Here is a 17,837-nt window from a genome sequence, read left to right as displayed (position 1 = left end):
CAACAGATCGGAGCGAGCTAGGGACTCCTGCAATAGTACAATTAATTAATTAATGGCTTAGTAGAAATCTTGTCATATCGTTAGCAAATGATAAATAGTTAATTACACAAGCAATGCAAGGCAATTACTAACGTGCACAGTAGTTCAGGCAAACACGTTACTGCAATGGTAATTAAGTTAGGCTTTACCGTAGGTATCCAACGACGGCAAACAGATCGGGAATTCTTTATATTTACCTCGGCAATAAACTGGACTGCAGACGAATCGCTATCGACAGGGCACGCAGCTACTTTCGGCAAAGTGAGAATCAAACGCCTGCAACATAAATTTCAGTTACTTGTTTTTACATAAATAATATTTTTTAAAGATCGATCGTGCATGACATCAACCACAAACTCATTGCGCGTGACAACCGTTTCAAATCTGTTACAAAAAAAATTTACAGTAATGCCAGAGGCTTCAGGGTCCAGCTATCTAGGTATCCAAATTATACGAGCCGTGGGGGTACATATATAGTGACCGGCTGAGTGTAGAGACGCTGACTATATGTACTACAGAGACATGCAAATGTAGCTAACCGGCAGACAGCAACGTTTCTGACAGAATTCCACTCATCATTTGTTTCAGAAAGAGTAGCAATGCCCGTACAGAGCGGCTTGCTCATAACGTCTTTTCTCGACACAAACACACGCGTTTGACTCATCACGAAAAGATTAGCGGTAGTTTATGACTGAATGTCCGAGCTCTCTACTACCCAGTTACACATGCAGTGACTCGGGGAGTCACAGTATACTCTACTTCTGTACACTAGCCTACTAGGAGCACACGCCTCGCCTCCAATAATTTCAGCCTTTGATTCCAGAGTAGTCACTACTACTAAAGTAGACTATGCGACATCTTACGAATTTCTTCTTCCTGGTAACTTAAACTTATTTAGCTAGAAAGTCTAGCCTTGCGTTCTTCACGATCTAATACTTTAGTTTCATGCACCATTATACGTTGTGCTTGTGCTGCAAAAATCGGATGCCCGCGGTTCCCTTTTGAGACGTCGACCCTGCTACGATTTGCCGCGTCAGAGGTGATCGAACGTACAATATTCGTCTTGATGTAAATAGTAATCGAGTCTTAGAGCGTCGTTAGTAAAAAATGGGCCCTAAATGTCTATTATGTAGGGCGTGAAATTGCGAACTTTGTTGTACATGTTATTGTACCAGTGGCGTAGCCAGGCTTCGTAGATTAGGGGGCACAAGTTTAAACATGTACAGGCGCCATTTTAATTAAAATAGTTACGTAGCGAACCAAAGATTTAAGTTTCAAAAATCCAACACATGAGTGACTAGCGAAGAAGTCACCTGCTATTTCTCATCCGATTCCCTAAGCTCTCTCTATCGGTTATTTAATTAATTAATTAAGCTAAAGTTCTAGCATTTCTAAAAATAGATTACCCATTCTAATTGTAAAATAAACGCTTACGTTGTTTGACAGACTAAATTGTAGAAATTAGTAATTACGTTCTAAATAGCTGATCAGCTGCAGCAACTTTCGCACGTGATGCAACACGTGCTCTCTTCGGCTACAGTAGTCTAGAGACATGTCTAGTGCATTGGAGGCTCGTTCCTTTCCCAGGATCAAAGAGCTACGAGCCTATGTGTCGTCTCCAGCTCAATCTAAGCAAGGCAAAGACGCTTAATTAACTTAGCAACGTGATATTTTGTGCAGACGCAGCACTGCGACTCTTGCAGACTCGATCTAACCCTAGGTCGCTTTGGCATAGGAGCTGATTGCCATGATGTGGAAGATGAGCACTGGATAAATGGATTTCCAACTCCTATCGCTAATCCAATGTCTGTGTATCCTCAAGTGAGGAGATCACCTCTTTACTCCAAACGTCACGTGACTCGTGTGTATTTGTTATTCTAGTACAAAGCATACCGTAAGTCTTGGGGAATTAACGCTCTAGGAAGTGTCATTGCAGAGGTAGAAGCAGACGATGGAACGACTGGAGTGGGTGAGTATCCCATTTCGTTGTCAATCTGATTGGATGGTAATAATTAATTAACTATATCTAAGTTAAATTATATTGTTTACAGGAGTATCAATTGGTGGAGCTCCTGCCTGCTTCATCATTGAAAATCATCTCAGTCGATTTGTAGAAGGAGAAGATCCCCGAAACATTGAATTGATATGGGATCAGATGTTTCGATCCACTCTCAACTATGGTCGCAAAGGATTGCCAATGTTAGCATACATATTATACATAACTAAATGCATACATTGTATTGGCATTCCTCAAAATCGAGTATGAATAGTTTTGCCAGGGTGGATAAGGCTATCTCTCGTGGCATCTGAGATGACTGAAAAGGCCAATCCTTGACCTACAAATCTGTCCACATATCTCACATACAAAGTCTCTGTTGACAGTTGTTTCTGTCTCCATTGCTGCTTTGCTGCCTGTCTTTGGTACAGAATTTTTCATATGCCTGGACACTCTTATTTGCCAAAGATCTCTGTCACTTGCAAGCATTTCCCATGAATCTACTGGAATTGATCCGTTCTTTAAGTGATTCTTTAGACCATCTTTAAATTGTTTACAAGGTTTGAAGAGTTCCTCTTCCTTGAAGTAAGTTGGGAATACAGCATCTGTTTGGGCAACGGTGGTCTGCATTCTTATAACGTGTCCTGTCCATCGAAGCTGAGCCTGCATTAGTAGTAATACGGTGCTATTAAAGCTAACTTCAATCAGAACTGATGACTTTGTATGTTTGGCTGAGCTAGGGATTTGTAGTATTGCTTGAAACTATCTCTGATGAACTTTTTCAAGACCTTTGATATGTCTCTTATATACTGGTATGTCCAGGTTTTACAGCCATACAAAGGGTGGAAATCATGACGGCTTCGTAACGCATAAGTTTTGTTCGTCTTGTATGCCCAGTTGAAGAAATACACAAGACTTCAGTCTTTCATTAGCCTGAGAGGCACAACTGATGCAATGATAGATATCATTGTCAATTGTCACAGAGCATGATAAGTGGTTCTCAAGACACTTAAATCAACCTTTTCCACGACAGTTCCATCAACAGCCAAGGAAACAACTGACACTGACATCCCTGGTGCTGCCTGTACAATACATGATGGTAGTCCACTGAAATCAGTGATGACACGTACTGTTTTGTCAAAACTTAATTGCCAGATGCTCTCTGTGTGATGCCAGACTAGCATCAGATAAACAGAATTTGTACATGGTAGACATATGCAGAGTTTCACATGCATTGCAGTATGCGAGGGAAAATTATGATGAATCTTGCATATTAATACATGTTATATACATACTACATACATACATACATTTTTCCTGTTTTATTTAAAAGAATCCATACACACACATACATACGGTACAACATACAGTACACGTACATACATGCATGCGGTACATACATACATACATATAAGGCACATACAACACACACACACACACACACACACACACACACACACACACACACACACACACACACACACACACACACACAGACACAGACACAGACACAGACACACACACTCACACAAACACACACACACACACACACACACACACACACACACACACACACACACACACACACAAGCATAGGGTAAACAAATACCACCAATAGCTAGATTGAATGTTCTCTCTGTAGAATATTGAGATTAAATTCTGTTTTTAGTCAGGCTATCAGTGCTGTCGACTTGGCCCTTTGGGATTTACTGGGGAAACTAAGACAAGAGCCTGTTTACTCATTATTGGGAGGCAAGACCAAAGTATGCTAAAACTCCATAGGAAAATGCCACAGTGTAACAATTTGTTATAAAGGATCGCTTGCCGACCTACTGCACAACAGGTCGTCCTGATATTGCCAAGGATCTGGGTTTTGTGGGAGCCAAAATCCCTTGCCCATATGGACCATCAGACGGAGATACAGGTCTACGGAAGAACGTGGAGTTTTTCAAAGCAGCACGAGAAAAAGTTGGCGAAGACTTCCCTCTCATGTCAGAATTCACCTTTAGGCTAATACAATATGAGTCAAAATCTACGCAGTTGTGTGATGTGATATAGGCTGGACTGCTATATGGCACTCACTGTTCCCTACTCTATTCAGGTCATATTGGGATTTGTATCTTTACGACATACCCTACACTATCAAACCAACGTGTGTCTGTTTTGTAGCTTGCCCGTCAGTTGTCTCCATTAGGACTGAAATGGATGGAAGAGTTTCTTCCACCTGATGACTACGATGGATACAGCCAAGTTCACAGTGCTCTAGCAGGTATGAAAGAGATATGAATATATTATATCAAATTATAAACAGTCCAGGTCACATTGAACCCATTCTCATCATCCAATGAATATATGTTAAAGTAAACCACTGGAGCAAATCATTAAGCAAACAACATAAGCAAAATAGGAGAACCTGGCAAAAGAATGGTCTACATGTAGTTCTACTTCAACATCAGTGCACAGGTATGTAAACATATATTAATATTTTGTGTGTACACATATAGGTTGTGTCTTGTTGAGTACTGGTGAACATGAGTATACTCGCTATGGCTTCCGACAACTCATTGAAAAGAAATGTGCCGATATTCTTCAGCCTGACATCACATGGGTGGGAGGTATTACTGAAGCAAGACGCATCGTAGCGATGGCATCAGCTCATGATTTACTCGTCATTCCTCATGGGTCCAGTGTATTTTCTTATCATCTTCAGTATGCATTTACAAACTGTCCTATAGCGGAGTACATCAATTTAAGTGCCAAGGTAGTGGCCGACTGACAAAAGATCTGATCTTGGAAAGAAATGGAATGTATTGTGTAACAGGCTGACACTATTGTACCTTACTTTGGAGGTATCTTTCCTGACGAACCATTGCCAAAAGATGGGTGGATTGATTTACCAGAAAAGTAAGTAAGGCATGATGTGTTACATCATACTGATGATACTCATATTAATAGTTGATTTTTGGGTAGACCTGGTTTTGGAGTGACACTGAAACATGCCAGTCTTCATAGGCCACATCCTCGTTCTGCAGAACAGGTACAGAAGTGAAGAACTGTAACAAACTGTCATTTTGATTTACACCATTACCTTAGGTTGAAAAGCAAGGGCAAGCAAACAGGAACAAGCCACTGCCAGCAAAAGCCATGATGACATTTTAATTCATGACTACAGTATTGCTGATCATTGTAATATTAGTGTCAGTCTCATTTATTACAGTTAACAGAGCCACGTGCCAACAGCATGTAAGTTACATTGGTGCTTTCTAGTGCCCTTCCATAGTCATTGCCAGCTATCTCATCACACGATGCAGGGGCTGAAGACAAATATCACAATGGTAAGGCTTACACTTGTTTCATTCCAGCATAATGTAGTGTGCTTACCGTTCCAGTTGCCATCATGCAGTATTCAACAAATTACACAATGGTTCTTTTACCTTTAAGAGTGATTGCATCACAATATTCAGGACAATAAAATAGCTACACTGTACTGAAAGATTAAATATTTTATCCATGATAGTTCACGAAGTAGATTAGAGGCAGTCTCGTAAGGCCTGTTGTTTGACCTGGTACGGTAGCTGCCTGAACCTAGGCCATCTTCACTTAACGCGTGTGATTGGCATGTCTGGATCACATGACCAGAAACAAAGTTCACTTTTTACCTTTACAGGGAAGGCAGAGCAAGTCGCAAGTTGGGGGAGGGGCATCAAAGGACATTGGAGTACATGAAGTAGGGTGAGCTTTCAGTAGGCATTTCCTGTCAGGATGCGCTTTCTAATGTTGAACTATATTAACTTAAACACTCTTCTTTACACAACAGAAAGCACTTATACACATTGAAAGATCTGAACCCTGTCATACTGGAGTACAAAAATTCAAATCTTTTTCTTCCAAATTTTCTTCGCAGTGATCATCAAGTTGGGGAGCATTACCCCTCTGGCCCCAGCTCCGCCGACACTGCTTTAATACAGTGGCAATTTGGTTCTAGTCATGTGATCCAGACATGTAATCATGCACATTAGTCAACATACTCAAAGATGGCCTACTGTCAAAACTACAGCACCTCTGTGCTCAATACAAAGTCCAATTATGACAATTACCATCAAAAACAAATCTGGTGGGGAACACAGCAAGAATAAATAACATGTCTCTTATTCTAATTTCCAGTCAATATGTGTAATTTATCTCCCAGATGTAAAGATCAAGCAAGCTCACGAGAAGTCAAAATCTACATGCTGTCTAAACAGACCGCTGCACCTACTCTACAAGATTTCAGAAAAAAATTAGCACCCAACTTAGAAGCAACTCTCTATAGACAATGAAAGAACAATAGAATTTAAAAATAGTTTCCAGTTGTGTCATACGCCACAACTTTCCTTTTCCCATGTTCTTTACTCTTCATGTCCCTTTGCACACTTATGTCTCCTACCCTACAGTTCTCTTCCCCTCGACCCATTATGTACCACAATCACAGATGCTGGTACGTAAATGGAAATAATAAGAAACAGTTGATATCAATGTAGGAATCAAGCACTGCAATGTGTCTAGTGATATCTTATAATACAGTCACTCATAAACTTGTCAACTAACAAATCATATTTTAAACCTGAACAAATAATTACTAATTGCTGAAAATAGCATACCAAAAATTGGATAAACAATACATAATACCACACAATTGAAGGCATTCATTCACAAGTAAGTTAAATATTGCAACAATGCAGGAAATATTAAAAATAGTTCACGGACCGACCAAATCCAAATCACACATCAACAGCTTTCCACCTGGCTGCACTTTCACTAGGCTTCAGAGCTCAGTCTTCCAGGTTCCAATATTTCCAATACTCCCTGTGTGCCACAGTGCAACTTTAGACACGCAGTAAGTGATAACTACTTAGACTATTACCGTCCGCTGAAATGATTCAGCAAATTGAACAGCATTAGCACCATACTAAACAATACAAACAACAAAACATAACATGTGTATTCTGTGCAAAAGACTGTGATCAAACCTGGTTCTCCACTGTTTTATTTGCTCCATGATCAAGTAATACCTTCACAAATTCACTGTGCCCATTCAGAGAAGCAAGCTAAAGACATGTGGCATAACTATCAAATTACATACTACAGCTAAACTAGTAAGTACCATCAGTGACGTTCTACCATACATGTCCTTTGCTTCAATGTCAGCACCATAAGTTAGAAGAACATCAGCCACTCCAACATGACCATTCACCGCAGCTGCAATATAACAAGCAGTCGAATATAAGCATATATGTTTGAGTAAAATTGTGAGCAAACAATTGAATTACAGGTTGTGTGTGTGTGTGTGTGTGTGTGTGTGTGTGTGTGTGTGTGTGTGTGTGTGTGTGTGTGTGTGTATGTGTGTGTGTGAGTGCACACACGCACGCACACATGCAAAAGAGTTAAACATAATTATGCAAACTACTGCTTCTCATACTACTGCTTCTCATACTACTAGTTACAAGCATCAACTACTTCTACAGCGACAGAAAAACATTAAACTTCCCAAGTTTACAAAATCAGTACAACTAAGTGCATCAATTGACACATCCATCCGTTTAATATTTCCACTACCAACTGTACTGATTTTTTTATAGATATGTATAAAGAATAGTTGCAGAGACTCAGCCCTTGGATTGAATTGAAAACAGAAGCAACAATACAGGTAGGATTTCAAACTCGATTAATAAAACTCAAGAATCCATCCATAATGATAAAGAGATGACAGACCTGCTGGGAAAGATGAACACAGTGTACACAATTGTTAAGAAGGAACCACCATTCTATACGTTCTAGCAACCTTTGTCATTCACAGACATACAGCTAACCAAGCTACTTATTCCGGCAATCTTGAGTGGGAATGGCTGGCGAGCAAATAGTCTATTTAGCGAACACAAGTCTAGGCCTGGTTGCTACTGGTCAGCAGCAATACTGTAACCTAGAGGGCTGCAAAGAATCAGATGCTGAGTCCTACCAACCTAAGACACAACTTGCAGTACACCAACCATATAACCTTTAAACCCACCCCAAGTCATATCAAAACATTGCTCAATTAGAGAAACAGAATAGCAAGTACATAAATGATGACAATGAGTTGTTGTTGCAGCATAAAAATTCGTCACACCAGTGATAAACTCCTACGTAATGTACTTAATGCCTCAAACAAGTCGATACTTTCAAGGTTGATCCTTGCAGAGGACGTGGGAGCACTACAACACATCCTACTAAAAACTAGAAGTGATGCATCTACCTAAGAGATGCAAATGTCGTTCCAAGTCAATGGCAAAAGTATGAGTATACATGCAATAGTTGTGGTGTCCTTCTCGAATATGTAGACAGTCAATATCTCAAGAAATTGACCTACCGAAACAAATACTACCTCAAACAAGTTATCTCAGTTCAGTCTCACAGCAAATCATAAAAAACAACTCAAGCACGTGAGGAAAACATGATAAGTTATGGAGAATGGTACAAAAAAAGTTAAAAACTCAACTACCTACTTCAAAATATATCCGTGTTCATCGATCTCCCACAGGTTTTTAAGCCAAACTGTGTAGTCCCATTAAGACAGAAAGAATGCTTCAAGAGTACAATGCACTTCGGGAAAGAACTTTCAATGTTATTGAATGAGATTGACTGCCTCTATAGATAACTAACTATCTGTTGAATTTGTTGAGGCACCCTTCCATTTGACAAGCACGCACCAGAGCTTCTTGTCCCTCATATGATTTTCTTAATATGGAATACTTCTTGGCACATCTTCTGCAATTCTTACTTGTTGGACCCTTCCATGGTGTCCCTATTCCAGTCCTTCAACTTATAGGTCAACAGTGTGGAACTCTAACTTTGGACAGTCTGAAAAATTTCTTTGGGAACCATTTAAGTGTACGTATCCTTTTTTCAAACAACTTCTTTATTTTCATTCTTACACAAACGCCAACATTGAATGCCAGTTGGTGGGAACTGACAGCATTGCCATACAGGTAATTCCAAACTCACTTCTCTGTTTGCTGGCATGAATGGGCATCATCTTAATACACCAGTCATACGACGTACTGTATTTTTTAAACAACTCTCCTAGAATATCTATGCATCTGTAGGTGTTGTTTGCCGAGAAGACATCCATATTCTGTTTGAAGGTTCTGTTGAATCTTTCCACCCCCACCCCCACATGTCTCTCATCGTATATAAAGTATCTGTGGATGCCATTCTCTTTCAACAATACATGCATTACCCTATTCTAAATTTCACCTATTCTAAATTTCACTACATCTCAATTGACCCACAAGTCCCTAGGTTTACTCTTCATCGTGACAAAATCATGGACTGTATTTTTACCTGTTTTATCATGCAAAGCAATAGACCATGCATGGATACAGAAACATGTTGCCCACACTGAGAAGATACTTCACCTTGTCATTGCACTGTATAAGATTTCATGGCACTAATCTATGGTATTCGCAGCTATGATCCTGTAATAAAGGTTTTATGAAAGATAAAACGTGAATTTTAACTGAGTAGTACTGTACAAGTTTCCATACAATGCGGCATCATTCTTGTTGCCACTGGAAAAACTCACTACCAATTACTAAACATATGTACATATTTGCTATTAAACTAGTAATTGAAGCTGTGTTTACAGTGCCGTTTCTACAGCTATGAGCCTTCAAAGTCCTGAACACCGTGTACGCTAGAGGAGTAATTGTACATCGCGTAAAGTTACGAATATACATGCTATTTTCTTTCTACACGTGCTACCTGTAAAATGCATTTAAAATCCTACATAGCGACTGTCGCTTCGTGTGACTGCAAAGTTCGTAAATAGTCTGTAGTCGTAAGTAGAGTCAACGTATACGGGACATAAAATCTCTAGTGGTTATGTAATGTTAGATTCCCATATAAATATCGTAAAACCAAGAAAGCGATCGATTTTGGGTCAGTAGTTGCAGACAGATGAGTTCTGTTGTTTATATCCGACAGGTCTTAGAAATCGCAAACATGAATTACACTGTTCTGGTGAGAAACTCTCTCAAGAAAGTTTCGCGCCTACGGTTGGCTGTTCGTCCATTGTCTTTGGTTGCCGCATGTGACATAAAGGAATTAATGCATCGTGATTGGGCCACACTAAGGAGGTGTGGAACATTGCTGTGGCGTGACAGACATAGCTAGTCAGCCAGCCAGACAGACACCTAGTCCCCAGACCGGAAGTCGGGTTAGCCCTATACGTTTAGAGTACGCTACTTGCCAAGCCTCGTGACTTTTACAAAGTCCCTTTTCTTATAGGCTCATAGCTGAATTATTGTAATCATTCATCTACAGCACACTTCCTGTAATCAAATTTTCTGTTTTCTGATGGCTACATTAATTAATGCAATGAAATCAACATAGCTTTGTTGCTCACCTGCTCTTAATAAAGGTGACCACTGAGATGCATCCCGTTCATTGACATCCTAAAAAAAGTCACATGCTACACATACACATGGCATCACAAAGATCAGCACAGCTCACAGCAAGTTTGTTCTGTACAATGTACCCAATAACATTGTCTTGTCCACCATCTACAGCATAGTGAATGGCCGATGAGCCTACATAATACAAATCCATATCAAACAGTTGCATAATAATTGATCGGAAGTGCAACAACCAGCATCCCCAAATAGTAATTCAAACTGTACATGTAAGAAATGAATATTTGCACACATGAGTTGCATGCCATCTGCGCGTGAGTTACAGAGCTAGCACGTGTTACGATGCACATGACTGAGAAAGCAGGTACAGTAAGGGCGACATTCTACAAAAAAACATATGACTAAGACAACCCCTTTCCCTAGCATACACTTTAAAACCGTTGATAATTATAAACAACCCTTCATATTTATGTGCCCACTAATAAAAGCATATGCAATTGCTTACATATGATAAGTGATTTTCAGCCGAGACGTTTCATAAATCAATACTATCAGACACAGAGATGCATTGTTCTTACCTCCTTTATCTTTTTGTGTCCACTGAACTCCTTTCTCATGTAAGAGATGTATGACACTCAAATGGCCTGCATAGCAAGCTACCATCAAACTACAAGCAAGATATAATGCACAAGTTGTTGACATCTTCAATACTAGCAATCCCAATTCAGTTCTACCTGGTCTTGCCACTTCCAGACTGATAATTTACATCAGCACCATAATCAATCAGCATTTCAGCAACACTGACATAACAGACAACTTCGATTACTACAATACCATGTATAAAAATTACAAGTGACATGTCAAAGCATTCATTCACATTCACTGCAAAACCTGTAGAACCAGCGACCAGACACTACAAAATCCATCTACTCGTGTCTGTAGCTTAACTGAATTACAAACACAAGCATGCTTGATTTAATTATGAGACATTAAACGACGGTGCCCAGATTATTAGTCTTGATCTCAGCATTTCAATATATGTCACACACTGCAGACATACTTTAGTTACGGTTAATTAAGACAATAAATTATTTAGTCTCCAGAACTGTCAGTTACACAACCTTACAAATATGGCTATAACAGCTAGAAAACCTTGCATGCATGTTATAATCAAATCACATAAACATGTAGAAAGTGTGTGACATCAGCATTATCAATCAAGTCCATCTGGACAGCATCCCTTAATACTACATACAGTTCCAATATTTTACACATACAGACAGTAGTGATAAACTAACGTTCTGTATCCCTTCTGACAAGCAATCATTAAAGCAGACAAGCTCAGTCTGTCAGGCACATCAACAGCTACATTCCTAGAAGTCAAATCACACGTTAAGAAATGACGTCAATTCTATTTCACTTCTCACTTAGATTCGAGCACTCGCTTCACGTCTTCTAAATCCCATGCCAACACAGCCTTGTGCAAGTCTTCACTGGTCAATGGTCTCCCTGTAATCACCCAATGCAAGCAGATGCAGACTTCTGTGGCAACATCTAACACTAATCAACACAATCGCTTCATGCCCTACTCAACTCGACTAACATTAGCAAAGCTATTTCACAGCTGCAGCACATGGGGTTGTGAAAGACTTTTAACATTTCTAATTTACTAGATTTGGTGCCCAGTAACAAAAGAGAAAGATGTTGCTTTTGAATTTAGAGTTTGGTGCAAGCATTTACTCTTGTAGAGATTGTTTCTACCATTGCAGACGTGAATCAACTAAAAGCATCAACTGCAGATTGGCAAATTTCATTGGCTTGTGTTAAACACATCATCTATTTTGTGATGTGCTATGATCTGCCGTGATCTACAAATTGACATATTTGCAATTTGAACAAAACATTTTATAGAGAGTGCTAGGATCAAAGTGTAAAGTGCCAATGCCAGTTGTGTAATCATAATAGATAGAATAACAACAGTCATGACATAACTGTACCTAAACGTGTGAGCAGCTTGTTACTTGAGATAAAAAAACACTTGTCGGTCAAGAAGGCAAATTTTCAGGCTTAACAAGTTTATTACAATGTGTTTGGTAATTGTTTTCTGGTTTCAAAGCTGGACACACTGTAGTATATGGATTAGTCAAACTAATAACTACCTACCATTTCAGACATGTTGCTACGACACCATTTATTAACAGAGAACCAATAACAGGTCAATAGATACCAGCAAAAGAGTGCAATAACAGCAACAGCAGAACTAAATTCCACGCCAAACAGTAACACTGTACTGTACAACATCACTGCCATAGTTACCGAAGAACCCAGGCATGCCTTGCCCGTGTCTACTGGAGTTTGACACACGAAGCTTAATTAAACCTGTCAGTCCATAGTTCTTGCTTTGACGAGACAATCCCAATAGTTGATACTTTTACATTCCACTACGTTAACTTTATATTAAAAAAACAGTTCTTTAGAGCCGTCCATTTTAAACCAACTATACTAAAATCATCACAAGCAGATGTCACAAGACTTAAGATCTCAGCAAGTCACTCCTCTTATTGCTCTTGTTAACCACTTTCATTTCCATGATATTTTCCTAGTATTAGCTTAAACTAAGAGGATATTAAACAAACATCGCTGTAGAAATGGGAAGCTCATAACAAGCTACACAGCAATATCCAAACAACAACAAATGCATCAATCCAGTTGACAATAAACACTTTTCAAGTTCGCTAGTATGTTTCCATTTGTTGTTGCAGTCTTTGAACAGCATTCACAAATATCAGTAAAACTGTTGGAAATAGCATGGCCAAAAATTCCTTTTGGTTGCACTTCATGATAACAAACTTGTGCCAGAAAACTACACATTTCAAATTAGACATCAAATGATGGTATCTGCAACTGGAAGCATTTTTGAACCACTTGGTGTTGTTCTGTGGACGCCAAACAGTTTACATACATTGAAAACTATAGCGTGAAGTCATCATTTCACAATAGACAAACTGTTAGTAGAACAATTACTAGTTCACATGAATAACTTGCAGTAGCGTTGTCGTTGTCTATTTCTAGACTGATTTAGAGAAACTGGCATTGCCCTGTAAGTATGTGCTATATTAAATATAAATATAAAATATTGAAAAGCGTGACTATAAAGCCCTACACACTGGTATCTGATTATGTCAAACAACTAAATTGCCATGTGACCTACTGAGTTAAAGGCATTCCAAACAAAATAACAGTATCAGACACTTGATTCAGTAGTTATTAACTCAATAAACTATAAATAGTAAAAAAGCTAACAAAAGCTTGTAGTGTCAAAGACACAATCACTAATACTTAAAGGAGCACTTCACCAGTCCTCCGCCCTCGGCACTAAACGTTTCTAATCATACATCAAGTTGGGAAGTTTGGCATTATCTCAGAGCAAACTTGATAGCAGAGCATTATGCTAAGGTTAGAAAACAAAAACGAACGAGGTGGTTTTCCAAATAACGTCCACTAGGTGTAGCTTTCATTTTCCCACTTCGTGTAGACTTTGATAGACTATTTGCTTAGGCAAAAGTAAAATGTGCTTTCGCATCACTGACTCACTTCAATCGATGGCGAAAAGCACACATACGCCGATGTTTCGGCTGTAGAATGAAGCCAGTTTGTGTTGAGTGATTATGTGTGGTGACAGCACGTTTCTGTGTGTTTTTCGCCTCACGCAAGCCCTTTTGTACTGTAGTATGACCTCCGTTCGTACAAAGAATCACGTAGAAAGTGTGAAATACCAAGCAATCGCAATTCATTCAAGATGATTCATGTGGAGTGTACAACGTACAAACGACTGAGTCGCTTATGAACTGTAGCTTGTTCTCTGTCACTTTCAGAGTCGCCTGAAGCTTGTAGACCCGTCTCTTGTGTGCTCTAGCTTGGCCTCAGAAAGCAAGAAAAAAGCAATGTGCCGTGCAACACAGCAAGCGTTTGGTCCGCAGCCAACAGCCTTAGCGTACGTTAACGTATACTGTGCATGCATCAATCAGTGAAGTGTTCTTTTCAATTGTTGCAAATTAGATATTCTAGCACAGACCAGACACTCACAACACACACACACACACACACACACACACACACACACACACACACACACACACACACACACACACACACACACACACACAATCCTATAAACACATACTCCCTCCTGCCACATAAGTCTAAGAAACATCCGGTCTGTCCAGTCAATGTCTCGCTATGAGCTATGAGTCTTGCATGCAGCCACTTACTTGTCGTAAATACCGTGACTGCAGGACTCCAGTCACTGGCTTCATATTGGTTCATACTTCTCATTCTGTAATGATACTGAGTATTCGGATCGAGACCTTGACACACACATGACTGAGAATAGCCGCTATAAATCATACATATAATATCAATACAATTACATAAACTGAACTCAGAAAGCACAGCTACGCATGCATCCCTAGTAAAAGACATTAGAAATCATACCATATGAGGTGAAATATTGGCGGGGAATATATTTTGGCGGATTGGCGGATATTTTAGCAAGTGCCACATAAAATCTGCCATCAATTTGGCCACCGGATATGTTGACGTCATCACCCACGTGGATCAAGCACATTATGCAACGTGGCGTGGATGAGGTTACAAGATGGTAACCACTGCTTGCTGTCTGTTGTGCTAACGTAGTGAGTGGGGAATATCGTACATATATCAATTATCCAACAACGATATCCAACCGCCAAAATAAAATCCGCCAATATGCTTTTACCGTTTAATTTTTAGCAAACCGCCAAAATACATTCCCGTCAATGTTTCACCTTATACGGTAGTTTGTATCAATGCATGTATATTATAATTGTTATTACTATGTCACATACAAGAATACTTGATGTAAAAAAGAAAACTGAGATTATGGTACTCGATCACCACATTTGCTGTTCCTCAACCACATGCTCAAGTAAAGCAAGTGCAAATAGGCTCTCAGTATTTACATAATTCCGTTTTAATTATTAAACAAGTAATTCTTACACAAAAATAATTTACATAATAATTTTAAAATTGTTCATCTCTTGGAGGGAACTCAAATGCACCATAATCTTGTAGCCTCGACACTAGGCCTTCTCCTTCGCTTTCAGTGGTCCTTCCACTCAAGAATAGCAACAAGGTGGTATCAAGTGATGTTGTCTTCGTAAAGCAAAGGGAGGCCTAGTAACCTGTTATGCCACGTGACAAACTAGTTTGGTCAACTGTAAATCACATTTGAGTTACTTCCTGATTACTTCCTCTGAACCTTGTGGAAATCTGTAAACAATCGCCCACGTCACAGGTGTCATTTAGTGTGCTACAACAGCTTGTGTGCCAGACATGCACCGACCGAAGAATATTGTTTGGACGCATTTGTAAGTTGCAAACAGTTCCAGTATTCTCCCTACATCACAGCGAATGAAGGTATATGTTAGTTGCATGCAGCGGTTGTTTCTGGAGTAGCTTCAGGCTGACATCAGCCACGTAGAAATTTCATGCGTAGACACAATGGCTTTCAATCAATTCTGGGAGTGCAATGATAGTTTAAGACAAAAGCGTACATGTACAGTAGCCTAGTTGCTATTGCATTGTCCTCTAGTCAACGACAAGAGAGGACACAGTCTGCACGTTGCCTTTTGTGTGCGACATGGCCGTACAGACTTTGCGCTCGTTTCTCTATGCTAACTAAACAGTAAGTAGCATCGCAAAGGCCAGCATGCATAGATACTGACTGCACTTCGCGCCTTTCTGTTCCAATACCTTTGTGCAGCCCTACTGAGCTTTGGTATGACAGCATACTCAGCTGTAATCGAAAACATACCTGATTTCTTTTTGCAAACCATTAGCAATATGAAACAAACCAACACAGGGTCGGCTTTCCTAATGACATAATTAGTTAAGTTGTCTAATGACATAAAGAGTTACTAGGCCTCCCTTGGCTTTAGGGAGACAACAACACATGATACCACCTCGTTGCTATCCTCACATGGAAGGACCACTGAAAGTGAAGGAAGGCATAGTGTCAAGGCTAATAATCTTGGATGTGATAGAAAGTATTTATACAGTCAGCCTACCCTCTAATGATTGATAACTTCTCCAGTAATATTACCCTTATTGCAATACAGTCCACTGAAACCAAATCACACTGATACCTTACAGTATAAATGTTTACCTTTATACCAACTGTAATGATATTACTCCTCTTTCAATATTTACAGCTGCTACAAACGGTGCCTCGTTCATTGTGTAGTGATATCCACTAATATCAAAGTGCTAAAAGTGTGCCTGTACTGCAAGACATCCCACGACAAAGTCTTGCCGTGAATCCATTGTGAATCCCCACATGTCGCCACAAATTTGTGATTAAAATTTTGCAATGCGCAAATCCGCTGTGAATTGCCGCGGATTTGCCACGGATTCACTGTGACTCATCGTGAATTCGATGTGACTCGCTGCAAATTTGCACCAAACTACACCCGTGAATTCGCCGCAAGACTTTGTCATGGGATTATAGGCACATGTGTGGTAAAACATCCAGTAGGTGCAGGGAATAAGGACCAAAGAAACAATGACTTCTGATCATTACCAACATGCAAGCGCAGAAGTGAATCTATAATTAATACAGTAATCACACTAAAGGGTTGTAAGATAAAGTCAAACCCAGGGTTTGTGTATAAGCAGAGTTGTCAGAGATGGCATTACATTACCCCTCTAGCAATATTACCCTTATAACAATATCTTGGTGTGAAACAAGAATGTTGTTTTAGGAGCATTATTTTAGGAGTATTACGCTGACTGTATTATTGTTATTTACAAAATATTTCGTTCGTTTCTTCGTTATCTACATACCATCTCTACATCTGTTCCTACAGGATTTCATAAAAAGCGAGTTTAATTCTAATAAATTCCATTTCATTCAACTTTACCTAGAGTTTACCGTACTCGCGGCGTGTGTATATATTGCGAGACTAACTTGTAGACTGTTCCGTAACCTCTTGTTTTGTTTACTTCTTCTTCCTGAACGCAATACATCATTCTGTTTCCGTCTTGCGTCTCTGTTTCAGTCGCCGTCCAACTTAATTCAACTGAGTGATGAGTGACCTTGCCGACTATAGGGGGCTCCGGTCTAGCAAGCTCTACGAGACAAGAAATTCTACACGCACTCGATGCAGTGTACTGTTTGTCCCACCTTTTTCATCTGTCATGATCAAGATGAATAAAAAAACTGAAAACGGAGTCCGCCTGCAACACACCCTCGATAGCCTCGTGGTTTCAAACTACGTATGCGCAATAGACACACTAATTGTTGTAAAAACAATGCAGTATAATAATGCAACAGC

At 39.6% G+C, this 17,837-nt stretch overlaps 2 protein-coding genes across 2 annotated transcripts; one reads left to right on the top strand and one right to left on the bottom strand.

The window, feature by feature from the left end:
- Positions 1-1,563: 1,563 nt before the first annotated feature.
- On the top strand, positions 1,564-5,271 carry LOC134178664 (L-rhamnonate dehydratase-like). The gene is made up of 12 exons (XM_062645549.1): positions 1,564-1,676; positions 1,775-1,860; positions 1,921-2,008; positions 2,091-2,238; positions 3,705-3,798; positions 3,851-4,026; positions 4,094-4,136; positions 4,205-4,304; positions 4,540-4,796; positions 4,857-4,939; positions 5,006-5,072; positions 5,129-5,271. The coding sequence occupies exons 1-12, from the start codon at positions 1,592-1,594 to the stop codon at positions 5,192-5,194; spliced, it is 1,293 nt and encodes a 430-aa protein (XP_062501533.1). The 5' UTR covers positions 1,564-1,591; the 3' UTR covers positions 5,195-5,271.
- A 1,339-nt stretch (positions 5,272-6,610) lies between these two features.
- Positions 6,611-17,758, bottom strand: LOC134178648 (fibronectin type 3 and ankyrin repeat domains protein 1-like). Its single transcript, XM_062645535.1, has 13 exons — positions 17,687-17,758; positions 17,471-17,633; positions 14,736-14,860; positions 11,892-11,973; positions 11,763-11,837; positions 11,199-11,264; positions 11,043-11,131; positions 10,565-10,641; positions 10,458-10,506; positions 7,179-7,273; positions 7,045-7,122; positions 6,939-6,983; positions 6,611-6,880 (listed from the first exon to the last, which is right to left on the bottom strand). The coding sequence occupies exons 1-13, from the start codon at positions 17,700-17,702 to the stop codon at positions 6,833-6,835; spliced, it is 1,008 nt and encodes a 335-aa protein (XP_062501519.1). The 5' UTR covers positions 17,703-17,758; the 3' UTR covers positions 6,611-6,832.
- Between the last annotated feature and the right edge of the window lie 79 nt (positions 17,759-17,837).

The sequence above is a fragment of the Corticium candelabrum genome, chromosome 4 (genome assembly GCF_963422355.1).
Source record: "Corticium candelabrum chromosome 4, ooCorCand1.1, whole genome shotgun sequence".
NCBI lineage: Eukaryota > Metazoa > Porifera > Homoscleromorpha > Homosclerophorida > Plakinidae > Corticium > Corticium candelabrum.
This window is presented reverse-complemented; position numbering and strand designations above follow the sequence as displayed.